Source organism: Streptopelia decaocto, assembly GCF_964273445.1.
Source record: "Streptopelia decaocto genome assembly, chromosome: 2".
NCBI classification, from domain to species: domain Eukaryota; kingdom Metazoa; phylum Chordata; class Aves; order Columbiformes; family Columbidae; genus Streptopelia; species Streptopelia decaocto.
The window spans coordinates 111,571,799-111,586,338 of record NC_138655.1 but is presented as its reverse complement, the minus strand read 5'-3'; the positions used below and the strand labels follow the sequence as shown (position 1 = coordinate 111,586,338).

Below are 14,540 nucleotides of genomic sequence, written 5' to 3'. Positions count from 1 at the left end.
CATGCAAATAATTAAATGGAATCCTACTTTAAAAACCTTAAACCCTGGTTTTAGAAGTTTCTTCGATTTGCCAGTTTTACAGTATTAGTGTGATACGCCATGCCTAGAGGCTTTATATTCAAAAGAACAATGATACTTTTGGGAAGTTATTCGAAATTACGTGTTTCTCTTTTTATTACAGCACTCATTTCTGGGGTGCAATTAGATAATCCATTTCTCACTGGCCAGCTAGAGCAAAGAATGTAGTGTGGCTGCTACCCTCGGCCTTTCCCTGCACCAACGGCTGGGGTCTGCTAGTACTCCACATTGCTCCCGAGTCAATAAATCATTTTGATGTATATGAAGAAAACACATTTAATTTTATGTCTCCTTATCTATATTGTCATTGCTGTGTTGTTAAAAAAATAATTTAAAAAGTTAGCTTTTTGCTATTAAAGCAAGTAAATATGATGGTGCGGATAAGGGGCCGATCTATTGAAGCAGAACTGGATTCTGAGGCTGCTTTCTAGGGCAAGTAGCGAAGTCCTTTTCCCAGTAGATGAACCACAGTACAGTTCTGAAGTTTACTTTTAATCTGTCTAGAACAAGTGATAAGAAATTAAAGTAGCAGCTGTTGTTACATAGGGGAGCAGAGAGGAATTGGAAACTGTGACATTCACACGTGTGTAGCCATGTCAGTCTCCATTCCTACAGCTGCTCTAAGTTTTTGTTTCCACTTAGTATTTCAGCTTATCGGCCTGACCCTTAAAGAATTTTACAAGATTTTTGTCAAGCTGTTGCTTGTTTCTGAAGGGTCAATAAGGCATGGGAACATTAGCTTATGATTACTTTAACATATTGTTGGTTAAGGATTAGGTAAGCTTGTCATCTCCATGTATACTTCTCGAGATTACTAGAAGTTGGTAGTAAGTTTTGATTAAAAGTCTTTTTACATATTGGGGGTTTTCTTTTGAATGTTTGGTAATACAAGTTTGTATCTAAGATTGTATCTGAAACTGGTCTTTTTGGGTGTTTGTCTGAGTTAGTCTTCAGTGTATATCCCTCTTCCTTTGTTTGTTCAAGTGTAGCTTAAAGTCAAGGACTTTGTAATAGTAGCTGTTAAAGACAGTCTGAAAATAGTAGATCTCTGTTTTCTATCTAAAACTGAGGCACCTGGCTGTACTGCTAATTCATGTGGCAAACTTATTGTGGTCTGTTGAGGCAGTATGCTGCCTGTCAGCCATGGTTTCATTGGGAAAGTACAGATAAATTGAATGAAACCTGTTTCAATACTAAATGCTCATTTGCCCAGATGCTATTTAACTGGGAAATGAAATTAAGAGTAGACATTATGCAGGATCCATTAGTAAACTTGTATCCAACACAGCTGGCAGGCCATGTTGTAGTACACAGATTATTTTCTTTTAAAAACAAGGGTATTTTGCAGATCTTTTCGTGCTTCTTTTGCTCCCTTACAGCTTGACTTCAATAGCATGCATGCAAAATCTGATTTATACTTTGGTTGAATGCATGTTAGCTTAAGAAAGCTGTATTCAACTAATACCGTAAGATGAGTCATTGGGGTTTTATTTTTGTTGGTGGAGTTTAACTTTTATATTCAGATATCAAAACAGATACAGTGGGTTGAATTGCCTGATGGCACAGAGAATGTAAAGTAGGAGACTGGTGGTGTTAAAAAAAGGCAGCTACACCTGAAATAAATGAGGATTACTAGGATTATTTCTAGTATGACTTACTATTTGAATGATTTTGAATGTCATTCACTATTTTGTTGGACCAGTTTTGTCTTACAGGATGCTCTTAACTTCTATCAAAAATACTAAGTTTAATGTGTTTTCAAGGGCGAAAGTGGAAGCTGAATTAAAGTAAATTCAGCTTTGTCTTAGAGACAGTTTTACATGCGGTGGAGGAGGGGAGCATAATTTTTTTACTTAAAAACACTAAGCTGTATGGTACTTAAGATGACTTTTCTTTATACATTGATATAAAGTGTTTATGTAACCTCACATCTTGGTATAAGATGATAAGCTGGGAGAAAGCAGACACTTTGAGAAGCAAGTTATTTGTAATTTACGTGGATGTGCGTATCTTTCTGCTACGTAGAGTTAATATTAAATATCAGACTAGTATAATTTCCATGTATTAGCCAAGAAATTATTTTAAGTCCATTTAAATTCCTGTTTGAGTCATATTCTAAAAAATGAAACAGCAAAAGCAAATACTTTTACAATTTTGGAAATTTAAATGGGTACAAAGAATATTCTTGAAAATACATTTTAGAATGAGGTACGTTAGATTCAATATAGTGCTTCCTCTCACTGTCTGAAAAACTTTCCCAGCATGTTTCCAACATATATGGGGACAGGATCATGTTGAATTACACGCCTGAAGGTTGAATTTCTAAATGTACCTTTAATTTTCAGGGCTTGTTGATGGAAAGCAATAGAAAGGTCTATGCCATTATTGCTTGTACTTAAAGCTCTATCAACCTTAATGCCGGTGTTTTGACATCCTCTGTGCTGAGACAGACTTTCTAAAGAGCCAAGTATTCCACAAAGTATTAGTTGCAAAATAACATTCCCTAACTAAACAACTTCATGCATGAAATAAAATACATGGCTGCACCTTATGTGAAGAGTAGTGAACTTTTAACTGGAAAAAAACAGTGTTGTCTTTGGGACCTTTACAGGGCTTAGAATCATTTAGGAGTCCATTCGGATTAAAAGATGTGTGTTTCCCAAAATGTAATTTGGTCCATGTCAGGGTTATTTGATTCAATCAGACTCTTAAATTGTCTAAGTTAATCAGAGTTAAGGATGGTTCATTTCATTCCTGGTTTCTATTTATATTACTTTATAGATCAAAAAGGTGTAAAATATTTGCATTTACAGTTATTTATTGAATTATAAGATTATATCTGGGGTTTATGTCACTGTGGGTAGACATTTGAATTCAGTTAAGATTGTCAAAACCAGTTTCATTTACATGGCTGAAAAATCCCAAGCTAAATGAACTGAAGAAAAAAGAATATGAATTCTTTAAAAACGCACTGAATTTGAAATTCCTTGGTTAAGAAAGAAAATATTAGCAATGGTGAGTCAGCTTCTTTAGAATCTCTAAAAGACAGTTTTATACAAGTGCCAGAAGGAGGAGGGTGCTCAGTTTTATTCAAAAGTCCTTAAGGATCTTTGCTTCCCAGTTTCCATAACTTTAAAGCATTTTAATGAGCTACAGTAACTAACGTAAGTGATTCAATTTCACATTTTATTTATTTAAAGAAAACAATACAAATGTCAAATATCAGTTTCATTAAATTATTCAATTTTGTTTAAGAGCTTAAAATAATTTTAACTTTAAGCTGCACAGTGGTGAGTTTTAACTGAGGTTGACTTATCTGCACATAGGCTTATATAGATGGTCAGCTGCTAACACAGTAAGTTCATGCAGTAGACGCTTTTTGCAGATAATGTTTGGTATGTGAACTCTGGCTCTAACTTGAGCACTTAGGATTGAGTTAATTCTACAGTGGAAGACCAGTATCAGTGGAACTTTTTAGATATTTTTGAGGGTTCTGTTTGTGTGTGTGTGCGCATGTGTGTCTACGCTTTTTCTTCTTTGAACCTAAACATACTTGCTTTTATCTACTCTTAATCTTTTAAATTAAAAAAAAATTATGCATGAAACATCCAGTGTACATAAACCTACATAATTCTATATAATCATGTTCTATATAATCAAGGAATCAAGAAGCGTTTTCCTTCTATGTAATACTCAATTTCTTGTGCTAAAGCTGAATATTCTTGATAAATATTCTTGCATTCATCTAAGCAACTATTGCAGCACTGTGATTCTATGGTAATAGATAGGGTTTGTATGATCCTGTTATTGCAGCTTCCAGACATCACTCCAGATCCACTGGTGCCCTCTACACTCCTGATGTTTATGGGGCTACAGGTGAAGGATGAGTACACTTTGCTGTCATCTGTGCAGTCATCCTGGATTTTTTTTTTCCCCACCCACTTGGTTATTTTTGTAGTTCAGTTTTTAAAAGTATTACTTATATTCATTTGAGTTTTGTGGTTTTAATAAGCCAGATAGATGTGTTTATGTTGCTAGATTTTTGTCTCCACTCCCACCTTCCAATGTTAATCCTTTTCCTCCTTAACAACATTTTATTTTTAGTTGCAGAAGAACTTCTTTTAGTTTTCCATTTTTCAGTATGTGTAGAGCATTCTTTATGCATGTAGTTTTCTAATCAGTATTCTCAGTAGCCTTCCTATTGTATTTGCCTTCTTTTTAAATTAAAACAAAAACCCAAAATGAAGAAGACATTTATTTTTTTAAAAAAACAAAAGGTTCTTTCAGTTAAAACCATTGTTTTGTGGGGTTTTGCCCCTGTGATATTGAAATAGAAAGTTTATATGTGACTATGTTTGCGGGTTTTTTTACCTGATTTCTTACTTTTTGCTGTAGCAGTAAAGACTTTAGAATGAAAATAATGAGTATTTTAGTAAATACATAACTTATTAGAAATGTTAAGCAAATGCTTTTCTTCTGCTTGGGTTTTTTTAAATGAGTATGCTATTAATATCCCACATTTCTATTCTGACTGAATTCTTTATGTTCGTTTTTGTTGTTGTTAAAACAGGCACCGGCTTTGGAATTAGTCAGTCAAGTAGATTGTCGTCATCAGTTAGTGCTATGCGAGTTCTCAACACAGGTTCTGACGTGGAAGAGGCCGTAGCAGATGCTTTGGTAAGAATCTCACACTTGTGTAGGACACAGGCTCTAAAAATGTTTGGTACCTATACATTAAAGTATGCAAAAGAACTCGTCATTCATTATTTTATTGGCTTCTAGGTGCAGAACAAGGTGAAACTGAATTGCTAGAGCTGCAAAGTATTGGAGTTTTTGTTCCGTACAGAAGTCTTAACTTTTGAGAAATGTGCATTTTTCAATAGCAGACAGGAAACAGTCTTGGCCTGTTCTCTTGGAGCGGCCCAAGGAGCCACGTGAGCAGGTAGCACTGACCCACAGCAGCCAGACAAACTTCTGGAAAGGCTAAGGGCTTGTCAGAGCTGGGAATGACGACAGCTAAAGCACTTTGCTTATCCTAAGCCTGGGTTCCATTTAAAGTTGTTCTGTCTGACAACATGTTGAGATTGATGCTGAAGAGATGAACCGGCAGCTGGGCAGGAAGGGTTTCATAAATTTTTATTTTGTTTTCTTTTGTTTTCAAAACATTACTTTGAATTTAAAACTCGTTATGCCATTTGTTTTCTTAACCTTTACTGTTCTTAAAAAAGGGTGGGTTTGGCTTCTCTTCCTCCACACCCCAGTTAGCCGAACTGAACTCATAATGTATTTTGCTATTCTGACATTTACACCAGCAAGCTGAAATCTTCAATTAATTTAAAATACTTGATGCTATGAGTCAGATACATTTTCATCAGGTATCCTATTTGCATATCATTAAATATTTGTAAGTACCTGTTATCTAGTTACCAGAATGCTTTAAGGAATTTGTTATTACTCTGTTTTAACAAAAAGATTATTTGGAACATTGGTAAAAACACTACAAATTATACTCCAAAAATTTAGTTATAGCCAAATATGACTGAACAGAGAGAAACAAAATTTCAAAGGAAAAGTTCTGAAGAACTCTGTCATGTTCTTAGTCTGTCAGTTTATTGATTTCTTGGTTAATACTGTCTTCTTGGCATATTAGCTTAAAACTCGTGTGCCTTCACTGGCATAGAGATCAGCTTATCTATGAGATGTTGCCAAAGAGGTCGTGGTGAGATATAGTATTTTTTCCCCTTTCTGATACTGTAAACTTGCAAAAAGTTTTCAGCATTGATTGGGAAGGCTAGTTAGTAAGCTGGAAGTGAGTCTGGATTTTGGAATAGGGAACAATAGGAAAACAGTCTGTGGAACACGAAAAGTTTCTGGGTAGAATATGAAAGCCTGTGCGATAGATTTATCTACACTGGTGCTACGTGAAGAGTACCTTTAGGACTTTTAGCAGCTTCATAGCTTATTCAAATTTAGCTGGGCAAAGTGTGTAATAAGGATATAAATTGAAGAGAAACTCAGGCTCCCAGTGACTGCTCCTAAAGTTTGACTGTGTCCTGCTTTGTTGAAGGATTAAAGTTTCTTCATAGAAACTGGTTTGTTTTACCTGGAACCAAAATAGCATGATGCTTCTAGAAATGTTAGAGGAAAATTAGTTTGTATATTTTAGCTACAATCTGTCATTACAAAGAACGATCAAGGATAGCAACCTTTTATTGATGTATTATTTGCATGCCTGGTTGCCTGCCATGCTCTAAATGTGCAGTTGTCCTGTACAGAAGGCTCCATTTAGATCTGGTTATGAACAGCCTTCTTGCTTTATCATAGACTGAAGCCCCTGCTCCAAACAGTGTTATGGAAAGGTAGAGTGTAGAGTCCTGACAAATGTAATTTAAAAATCAAAAATATTCTAGGTTGTATTACTATTCTAATGGTATGAAAAATACTTGGCCAGTTATAATACTGCTCAAGCCAAAGGAGTATCAGTCTTCTGGCTAAGACCTGGTTTTGAATATAAGATGCATGAAATGCAGCAATATGGTAATCCTTACATATTTTTATACCTTTTACTTTAGCACAATCCTTGGCATTTCAGGTTCTATTTCTTTAAAAACATTCTTTTTTACTTATGGTGACCCCTTTTCAAAAACGCTCATGTCTTTGTTATGTTTCCCTTGCTTTGTTCTCTTGCGCATGTATATATGCTCGTTCTGTTAACAGAAAGCTTGCTTGTTACATAATGTGTGGAGTAGTTCGTATTGTGATATCCTTTAAATTATTCTGCAGTCAAAAATGAGAATCCTGTGCAAATGGCAGTGGTAATTAAGGGGAAAACAATCACACTGCTGCTTCTTTAAGTATGTAATGAAACCGTATTTTTAACTGATAGCTTCAACTCCAAAATTTGAGTGGCAGTTATTTTGCAGAGATGTGTGTTTTTACTTTTAGGATAAGTAACTTTTTTTCCCCCCCTCTGGCATGTTTTGTTAGCTTGTTTTTTGGGTTTAGGGGATGTGGGATTTTGCAGTATGTAATTAATTTTTTGTGGGACATTGCTGTAGTAATTGTTGCAGTGACAAAATTCAGATATTAAAATGAAGTTAAATAGAGACAGGGATGGAGAAGTTGATGGGAAAATAAAGTTTAAAAGAAGGTTTCATACTTAATAGCAATTGACTGCATGCGTTAAGTCATCTTAGTCAAATATCTCTGCATAAGACACACAGATTTTGACAGAGAAGTCTTTGTGACCAACCAGCAGATGACACATAATATTTCCCTGGAAATTGAAGCTTAGCAAACTACTTTTTGGCAATGTGTGATATGCTAATCAGATACAGGGAGCTAAGAACAAAATTTACAGTAAGAGTATATGTTTTCCAGTGGCAGGTAGAGTAATAGTCACAATGCTGCTATGCCTTACCTTCGTGTTCTCAATTTCTGTTTCTTTTCAATAATTCACTGCTAACAGCTCTTAGGAGACATACGGACTAAGGTATAGAAACTATTTTCCTTCTTCAATAGTTTAATATTTTGCTATTAACGTGCTTGATACAAAATAAGTTAAAACTACAAAATATGTTGGTTTAGACCTGATTGTTATAGTCTGTAACATATATAAAGTCATTAAGTGAAATAACTTAACTTGCAATAGTCTTTATGTCATGCAGTTGTATGGATTTTTACAAGTAAACTTTATGTTGAACTTTTCATCAAACGTATGTCTTCTCTGCATTTGCTTTGCTTTTATATTTGGAATACTACATGAGCCATACTTCTTTAAAATATTTTTATTAACCTAGTTTCACCTGCTGAACAGTTGGAGCCATTTGTCACTGTAGGGAGTAAGAGTCGCACCAGTTATTTGAGCTGTTGGGTCTTTCTACTGATGATGTGTATGTACACTGGCTCTTTGAAAATCAGTACTAATGCAGCGTGTTTCTGTACAATAGAAGAAGCCTGTGCGAAGAAGATACGAGTCCTACGGGATGTACTCAGATGATGATGCTAACAGCGATGCATCAAGTGCCTGTTCAGAAAGGTCCTATAGCTCCAGGAACGGAAGCATACCAACGTATATGAGGCAGACAGAAGATGTGGCTGAGGTCCTGAATCGCTGTGCCAGCTCCAACTGGTCAGAGAGAAAAGAAGGACTCCTGGGCCTGCAAAACTTATTGAAGAACCAGAGGACTTTAAGGTAAGAAGACATGGTAACAGAAAAGGAGGCTAATGTTCTAAAGCAGTGGTGTCAAACTCATTTTCACCTGGGGCTGCATCAGCCTGACGGTTGCCTTCTAACAGCCAAATGTAATTTTAGGACTGTATAGATGTAAGAGTAGTTACATTTATACAGTCCTAAAATTACATTCGACCCTTTGAAGGCAACTGCCAGACTGATGTGGCCCCCGCTGAAAATGAGTTTGACAACCCTGCTCTAAAGAATTTGGAAAGTTGGGGAGATGGAAAGTGGGATGTGTGTCTGTGAGATGGGAGAAGGAATGAGGAGAAGCTGTTGTCAGTTTAGTCACTAGTTTATGGGGTCTGTTTAAAAAGCTCAGGTTAGGAAGTAAGATTTAAACAAAGAGAATTCTTGCAATGCAAGAGATTCCTAAAATGCTGGCATCTAGTATTAACGGAAGGCCTTCATATTTATTCATTCATGCCTTTATTAATTTATTTTTAGTGGGGTATTAATTCAGAAGAAACTGTTTACTACTAGCTACTAAGAATACCTTTTTCATTATCTGTTCTGTTAATATAGTTGAGAATGGTTTAATGTATGAATTAGTTTAAGGAGACATTTCTAGGTTGAGAGTCTCATTTTAGACAAAATCTATTACATTTTTATCCATGTCTTAATCAAAATGCTTTTTTCTACTTTGTTTAGTAGATTTTATTTGATTAAATATTTACAGTTGATTGCACTGACTGCTATGCATTAGTGTTCTGGTAGTACTAGCAGGGGAGTTTACTAATGTATTGTTGTCATTTTTGACAGTCGTGTTGAGTTGAAAAGATTGTGTGAAATCTTCACAAGAATGTTTGCTGATCCTCACAGTAAGGTATGTTTAGGTTTTTCTTACTTTCAGTCAATGTTTGAGAACATATTAATAAAAAGCCAGTTGCGGTAAAATGTCAGCCATATTTGCATGTGTAAAAACTTCACAAAATGTATTCTATAAGCAGTTAATGGTATCAGATTTCAATCGATTTAATTTGCAATTTTGAACAAGATAATTTTCTACCTTTTTTGCAGGATAATTGAAATAAAGGTTAGTTTTGTCTAAAATGCATTAAAGTATTTCAACAGTTTGTGCTCAAAATTGGTAAGTATTTTTAAGAAGACATGTTTATAAAGACAACTTCAAAATGAGCAATGTTTTTTCCCTCAATTAGAAACGAAAGGCTCTGGTGTAGTAACTTAAATCATAAAGAAAGTGGTCTGACCAAATCATATATGATGAGTCTGAACTATACCAAATGTTTACTTATTTATTTTCCAGGGTATTTTGTGTTATCATACCTTATGATGTGTTCCTTGAGTTTTGCAGCTAGGGCTGGCAGTTGAGACAATTGAATAATTTTTTACATCGTTGTTACAGTTCAATAAGGAAGGTGGAAACTATATTAGGTATAAAAGAAAAAGCAATGTTTTATTCACTTTTACCTAGGTAAAGACCATTAAAATACTTCTGAGTTACTTTGCTTGATAGTATTTTTTACAATTTTTTCGTGGGAGGTGGGTTACTGGTACAGCTTCATATATGCAGTAATTTCTCATAACAAAAGGACTGCAGGTAAATGAGGAGCTGAATAAAGTTGTAATGGTATCATGTGAACAAAATGTAACTTCATATTTTGTTTGAATTATAGGCTTGTTTGGAAGAAACCTTATATTTTATGTTGAGTATGACATGTCCCACTTTGTGTCCATACTTCAGAATTGATAATTGATAACTCAGAAAAATTCAGAGCAAAGTAGTTATTTCAAAACTATTGGCTTTTCCCAGCAGAGTTCTGAAAACCTGCTTTCGTTATGCAATATTTTTAAGTCTTATTGCTGCAATGGACAGTTGTATTCAGACTGATGAGCAGTCTTGACAGGTTAACTTAGTATTCATCTGTTCTCCCTATTTCTCTTGCTGGAAAAAGTGACTTAGCTACTATGTTACACCATGTATTTTAGAAGAAACTTGCATTGCAGGCAGCAAGGTGTTAAACGTGTTCACAGACTGCTGAAACCCAGAAGAAAAGGCTACAGTTAAGCAGTTAAAGAGAAACTGAAGAAAATTTGCCATAAAAAGAACAGTTAAGTCAGAGGAGAGGAAAGAAAATTAAATCTTGAAATATTACTGGCTTTTAAATGAAGTAATGACAAAATTGTGAACAGCAGCTTGGTTTAATTTTTGCTTGTTCTTGTGTTAATTAATATTGCAGCTATGCAAATATCAGAACTACCCTGGAGATTTTTTTTGTTGTGAGGGAGCCAGGGAAGGATAATGAAAATGTTCCAAAGTTTAGTTGCATGTGTCAGAAGACCATTTTGTCTTTTCCTTAAGCCTTTAGGAATGTTACATTGAATTATTTTGGTTGATTGTGTTATTTTCTTTACTGGGCATTCTGGCATAAAATAATGTTGCTTTGATTTTGAAAATTTGGCCTGTGTTACCGCACATGTGGTACACCCGTTCCAGTCACCGAAACCTGGCTTGCTTTTTGGTGTTGGAAACCTATTAATAGTTATCAATGTCTTGTCAAGAGGATTTTTTAAGTATTAAGAGTTCATAAGCTGTGAATTTTTAATCACACAGGTGGCTACACAAATCTCATCTTAGACACTTTTCCAGGTGTCTGTAGGAATTATTCTGTCATAATTTTTGTGGAGATTTTTTTGAAGGTTTATTTTAACATGATAGCCGGATGCAGGGAATTGCTTAGAAAAAGAGGGTAATAGCATCTGGAGGAGAAAATGGGAGAATGATTTGAAGAACATGCCAAGGGCTTACTTTCAGAATACACTGGGTATCCCAATAAAATTACTACATTTATCACAAGAGTTTTGAAATACCTTTTTTGTTTTATTTTGTTTTATATTCCATACAGGAACTTTGTATTGATGGCCACTAATTTGTGTGTTTTTATCTTTTTTCCTTTTTTGTTGTTTTGTTTTGTTTTTGTTTTTGTTTCGTTTTGCATGCTGTCCCCTGTGTTGGAACTCTCTTTAGAGAGTAAGTTGGTTCAATATTTGTTGGAAGCCTAACCTTACTTGCATGAATGTGCAATTAACCCTTTTTCTCTATTTTTCTTCCCCAAAGAGTTCATGCAGTGTCAAGCCTTTTGCAATCATAAAATGCTATATACAGTTATGTAAACTGTGTGGTAAAGTTTCGAGATGTGCTTTATCTACTAATTAACTGACATTGTTTGGTTATGCATTCCTGCTTTATATTGTGGTGGTTGGCACATCTGAAATAATTTACTTTAAAGGTAGATCACGTATAATTATTGTCATATCTGTTTATTTCTTCCACTGTCAAATTATCAAAAACTTCAACTTGAGGTGCTTGATTTCAGAATTTTTATTTACATCATACAGATGGAAACTGGAAAAATCGCAGTACCTACATACGTTGTTCAACATATAGATGCTTGAGTTCCATTTTCCATTCCAAATTCATACTTTACCCTAAATGCTCTTACAGTCTTCGTAAATTCTTCATGCTTTGGCATAAGACAAAACAGTATGATTCATATTTTTTAAAAAATACAACAAAATGACTCAACTTATTTGAGTTTTCTCCAGACATTCACTGTGGTAAACCTAAAATCAAACGAAGCTTGAAAACAAAAGTGAGTCCTCAGTTATGTGTATTTTTAACAGCTAAAACATTGTCAAGCAATCTTTAGAGTATTTTTACCATAGTGATTCATAATTCATTTCATAAATATTTCAATTTAAATCACTTTACTTGTTTAAAGTGTCATAAGAAGTCCACATCACTCCATCAAATAAGAGGTTGTAACCAGTTTGTTCAGCTTGTGCATTTTAATGAAAAAAATGTGTGTCAGTGTCTCCCAACTGGAAGAAACCAGTAGAGATTTGAAATTCTGCTGAGCTGTGTAGTTTAATTTGAAGGGTTTGAAGTACAATTGTAAGATCCCCAGTGTAATCTTTATAGCGCTACAATTTTGTTGTTGTTGTTTGTGTAAGTCAGATATATTTTTCCCCAATTTTAGGACTGTGAAATCCAAAGACTGTCATATTGCAGTACAGAAAGTACTTTTTGGTTTGGTTTGTTTTTTGTTTAGGTCTTAAAACTGTGCCCACTACTTCTGCATCCACAAAGTGGTATGTTGTTTCAGTTCAGCCACATACAGAAGACATTTCCAATCCTGACCGTAAAAATTTCTTCCCACTACTGGGAGGGTGATTTTTAAATCTCAGACTTGAATAAAAAGCTAGACAGATAGTAGCAGAATTAGTTTAAGAAAAAAAAAAAACAGCATTCAATGTAGTTTGCCCCAAAATTGAAGTTATAAGTAGCTCAGCCTGATAGGCTTTATGTTGAGTAGGATATCTATTGTTTTGTTTCTAACACAGTTTTTCAGTATTTAAGATGTCTGTGAAAAGATTCTCCCCAGTCTTCATTAGATCCTGAAAATGTGAATTTATTTTTTTATTTCTAATGAAAATTTTGAGGCACTTCTTTTAACGATACCGGTATGGATTTCTTCACTTCGTGGTGCTAATTTGCTTACCCTGGCTTAGAATCATAGAATGTCCTCAGTTGGAAGGGACCCACAAGGGTCATCGAGTCCATCTCCTGTCCCTGCATATGACAAACCCAAAATTCACACCATATGTTTGAGGGTGTTGTCTCGTCTCTTTTTGATTATCAACATGAAGAGAAATCTCATTTCCTCAGCGCTGAAGGCGTTCAGCAGGATGAGCCAGATCCTCCATACTCCATCAGTGCTGTGGTGAAAAGCCCACTTCTATCAACTGTTTTCTGCAGCAATGTGAGGTATGATCCCAGTTTGGGATCATCCACCCTCAGAGCAGAATTTGGCCTTAGGACAAGCCAGGTCAGCCGCAGGAGGACGTGGGGTTCCAGCCCTTCCTCTGCAACTGCAATTTCTAACCTTGTACTACTGTCATAAATCAGGAGGCAATATCTCTCCAACCCTCTTTACACCTAGTGATACTTCTGCTTGTATACCCAGCTCTGTGCTGGAGCTGTGAAGGCAGCCTGTTCAGCCCAAACATCAGTTTTTCTTGTGGAGAGAAACAGGAAACCCATGTGCCACAGTGGTATAGAGTGTGTGCATCCTGATCTCACCCAAAGACTTGAAAATACAGAAAAATAGTGAGATACCAAAAAGCCTGTTTAAACGAAACTACTTATTTGTCATGCCCTGCTTTACCCCTTCCCTCCAAAAAGTCCTTTTCCCTGGTCTGAGTGCTGAGGTTACTATACATACAATAATATTAATAATATATGTCTTTTTTTTTTTTTTAACTGAATGTAGTCTTTTCATCATTATTTGTATTTATTATATTCAACATTATTTGTTGAAAGTAACACAGTGGATAACATGTTTTTGAGAAGATGACAGTACTTCTGTGTTTTAGACACCTGCAAATCTGAAATGTACGGTGGCTTTTTTCCCTGGTCTGGTGAATAATTTTGTGTTTGGATACCTGCAATAGCAGGAGAATCTTGCTCTGATCCACAAATATTTTATGTAAAGGAACTGGCCAGCTTTCATGATTTTCCCGTATTTAGTAATGCAGATATTTACAATGAATATTTTGCCAAAGAATTGTAGCTTTTTTGGTTTAGAGAGGAAGTGTTTTTGTAGTCTTCAAGAAATATGTTAAATCAACTTAACGATAAAGCTGGAAAGGGTAAAAAAATGAAGTTTTACTGAAAACAATTGAGGTTGCGCCAGCCATCACAGTAAGCATTTCTTTTCTTGATGAAACTGCATGGAATACCTAATTATCAAACTTCTACAGAAGTCGGCTAACATTTCCAATGTACTCTTGTATCAAAATCCAATAAAAAAGCAAGACAGATTTCTTTTTTCTTTCTTTTTTTTTTTTTCCCTCCTGCTTGGCTGCAAAACACTGCCTTTCTCTGCCTCTGATTCCCTTACTGCTTTCTTCTTTGTTCGTAAGTTCAGCATATGTCAGTGTCGTTTCCTCTTTTGCCCCATCCTACCCTCTTTCCATCTTCTTCTGCCTTCTAGGTGTTCAGTATGTTTCTGGAGACACTGGTGGACTTCATCCAGGTCCATAAAGAAGATCTGCAGGACTGGCTGTTTGTGCTCCTGACACAGCTGTTGAAAAAAATGGGTGCTGATTTACTTGGGTCTGTACAAGCAAAAGTTCAGAAGGCACTCGATGTCACAAGGTAATGAGTTATTTTAAAACAAAACAAAATTCTCAACTCTCATACTAC

At 35.3% G+C, this 14,540-nt stretch overlaps 1 protein-coding gene across 11 annotated transcripts in view; it reads left to right on the top strand.

The window, feature by feature from the left end:
- Window positions 1-14,540, top strand: part of CLASP2 (cytoplasmic linker associated protein 2) — a gene marked incomplete at its 5' end in the record, with an annotated part of 149,009 nt that overhangs the window by 110,239 nt on the left and 24,230 nt on the right. For all 11 annotated transcript variants that reach the window (XM_082044292.1, XM_082044289.1, XM_082044294.1 and 8 more), the window contains 4 exons: window positions 4,649-4,755; window positions 8,028-8,272; window positions 9,074-9,137; window positions 14,329-14,492. In XM_082044292.1, the coding sequence (XP_081900418.1) occupies window positions 4,649-4,755; window positions 8,028-8,272; window positions 9,074-9,137; window positions 14,329-14,492 (580 nt within the window). The remainder of the gene's footprint in view (window positions 1-4,648; window positions 4,756-8,027; window positions 8,273-9,073; window positions 9,138-14,328; window positions 14,493-14,540) is intronic.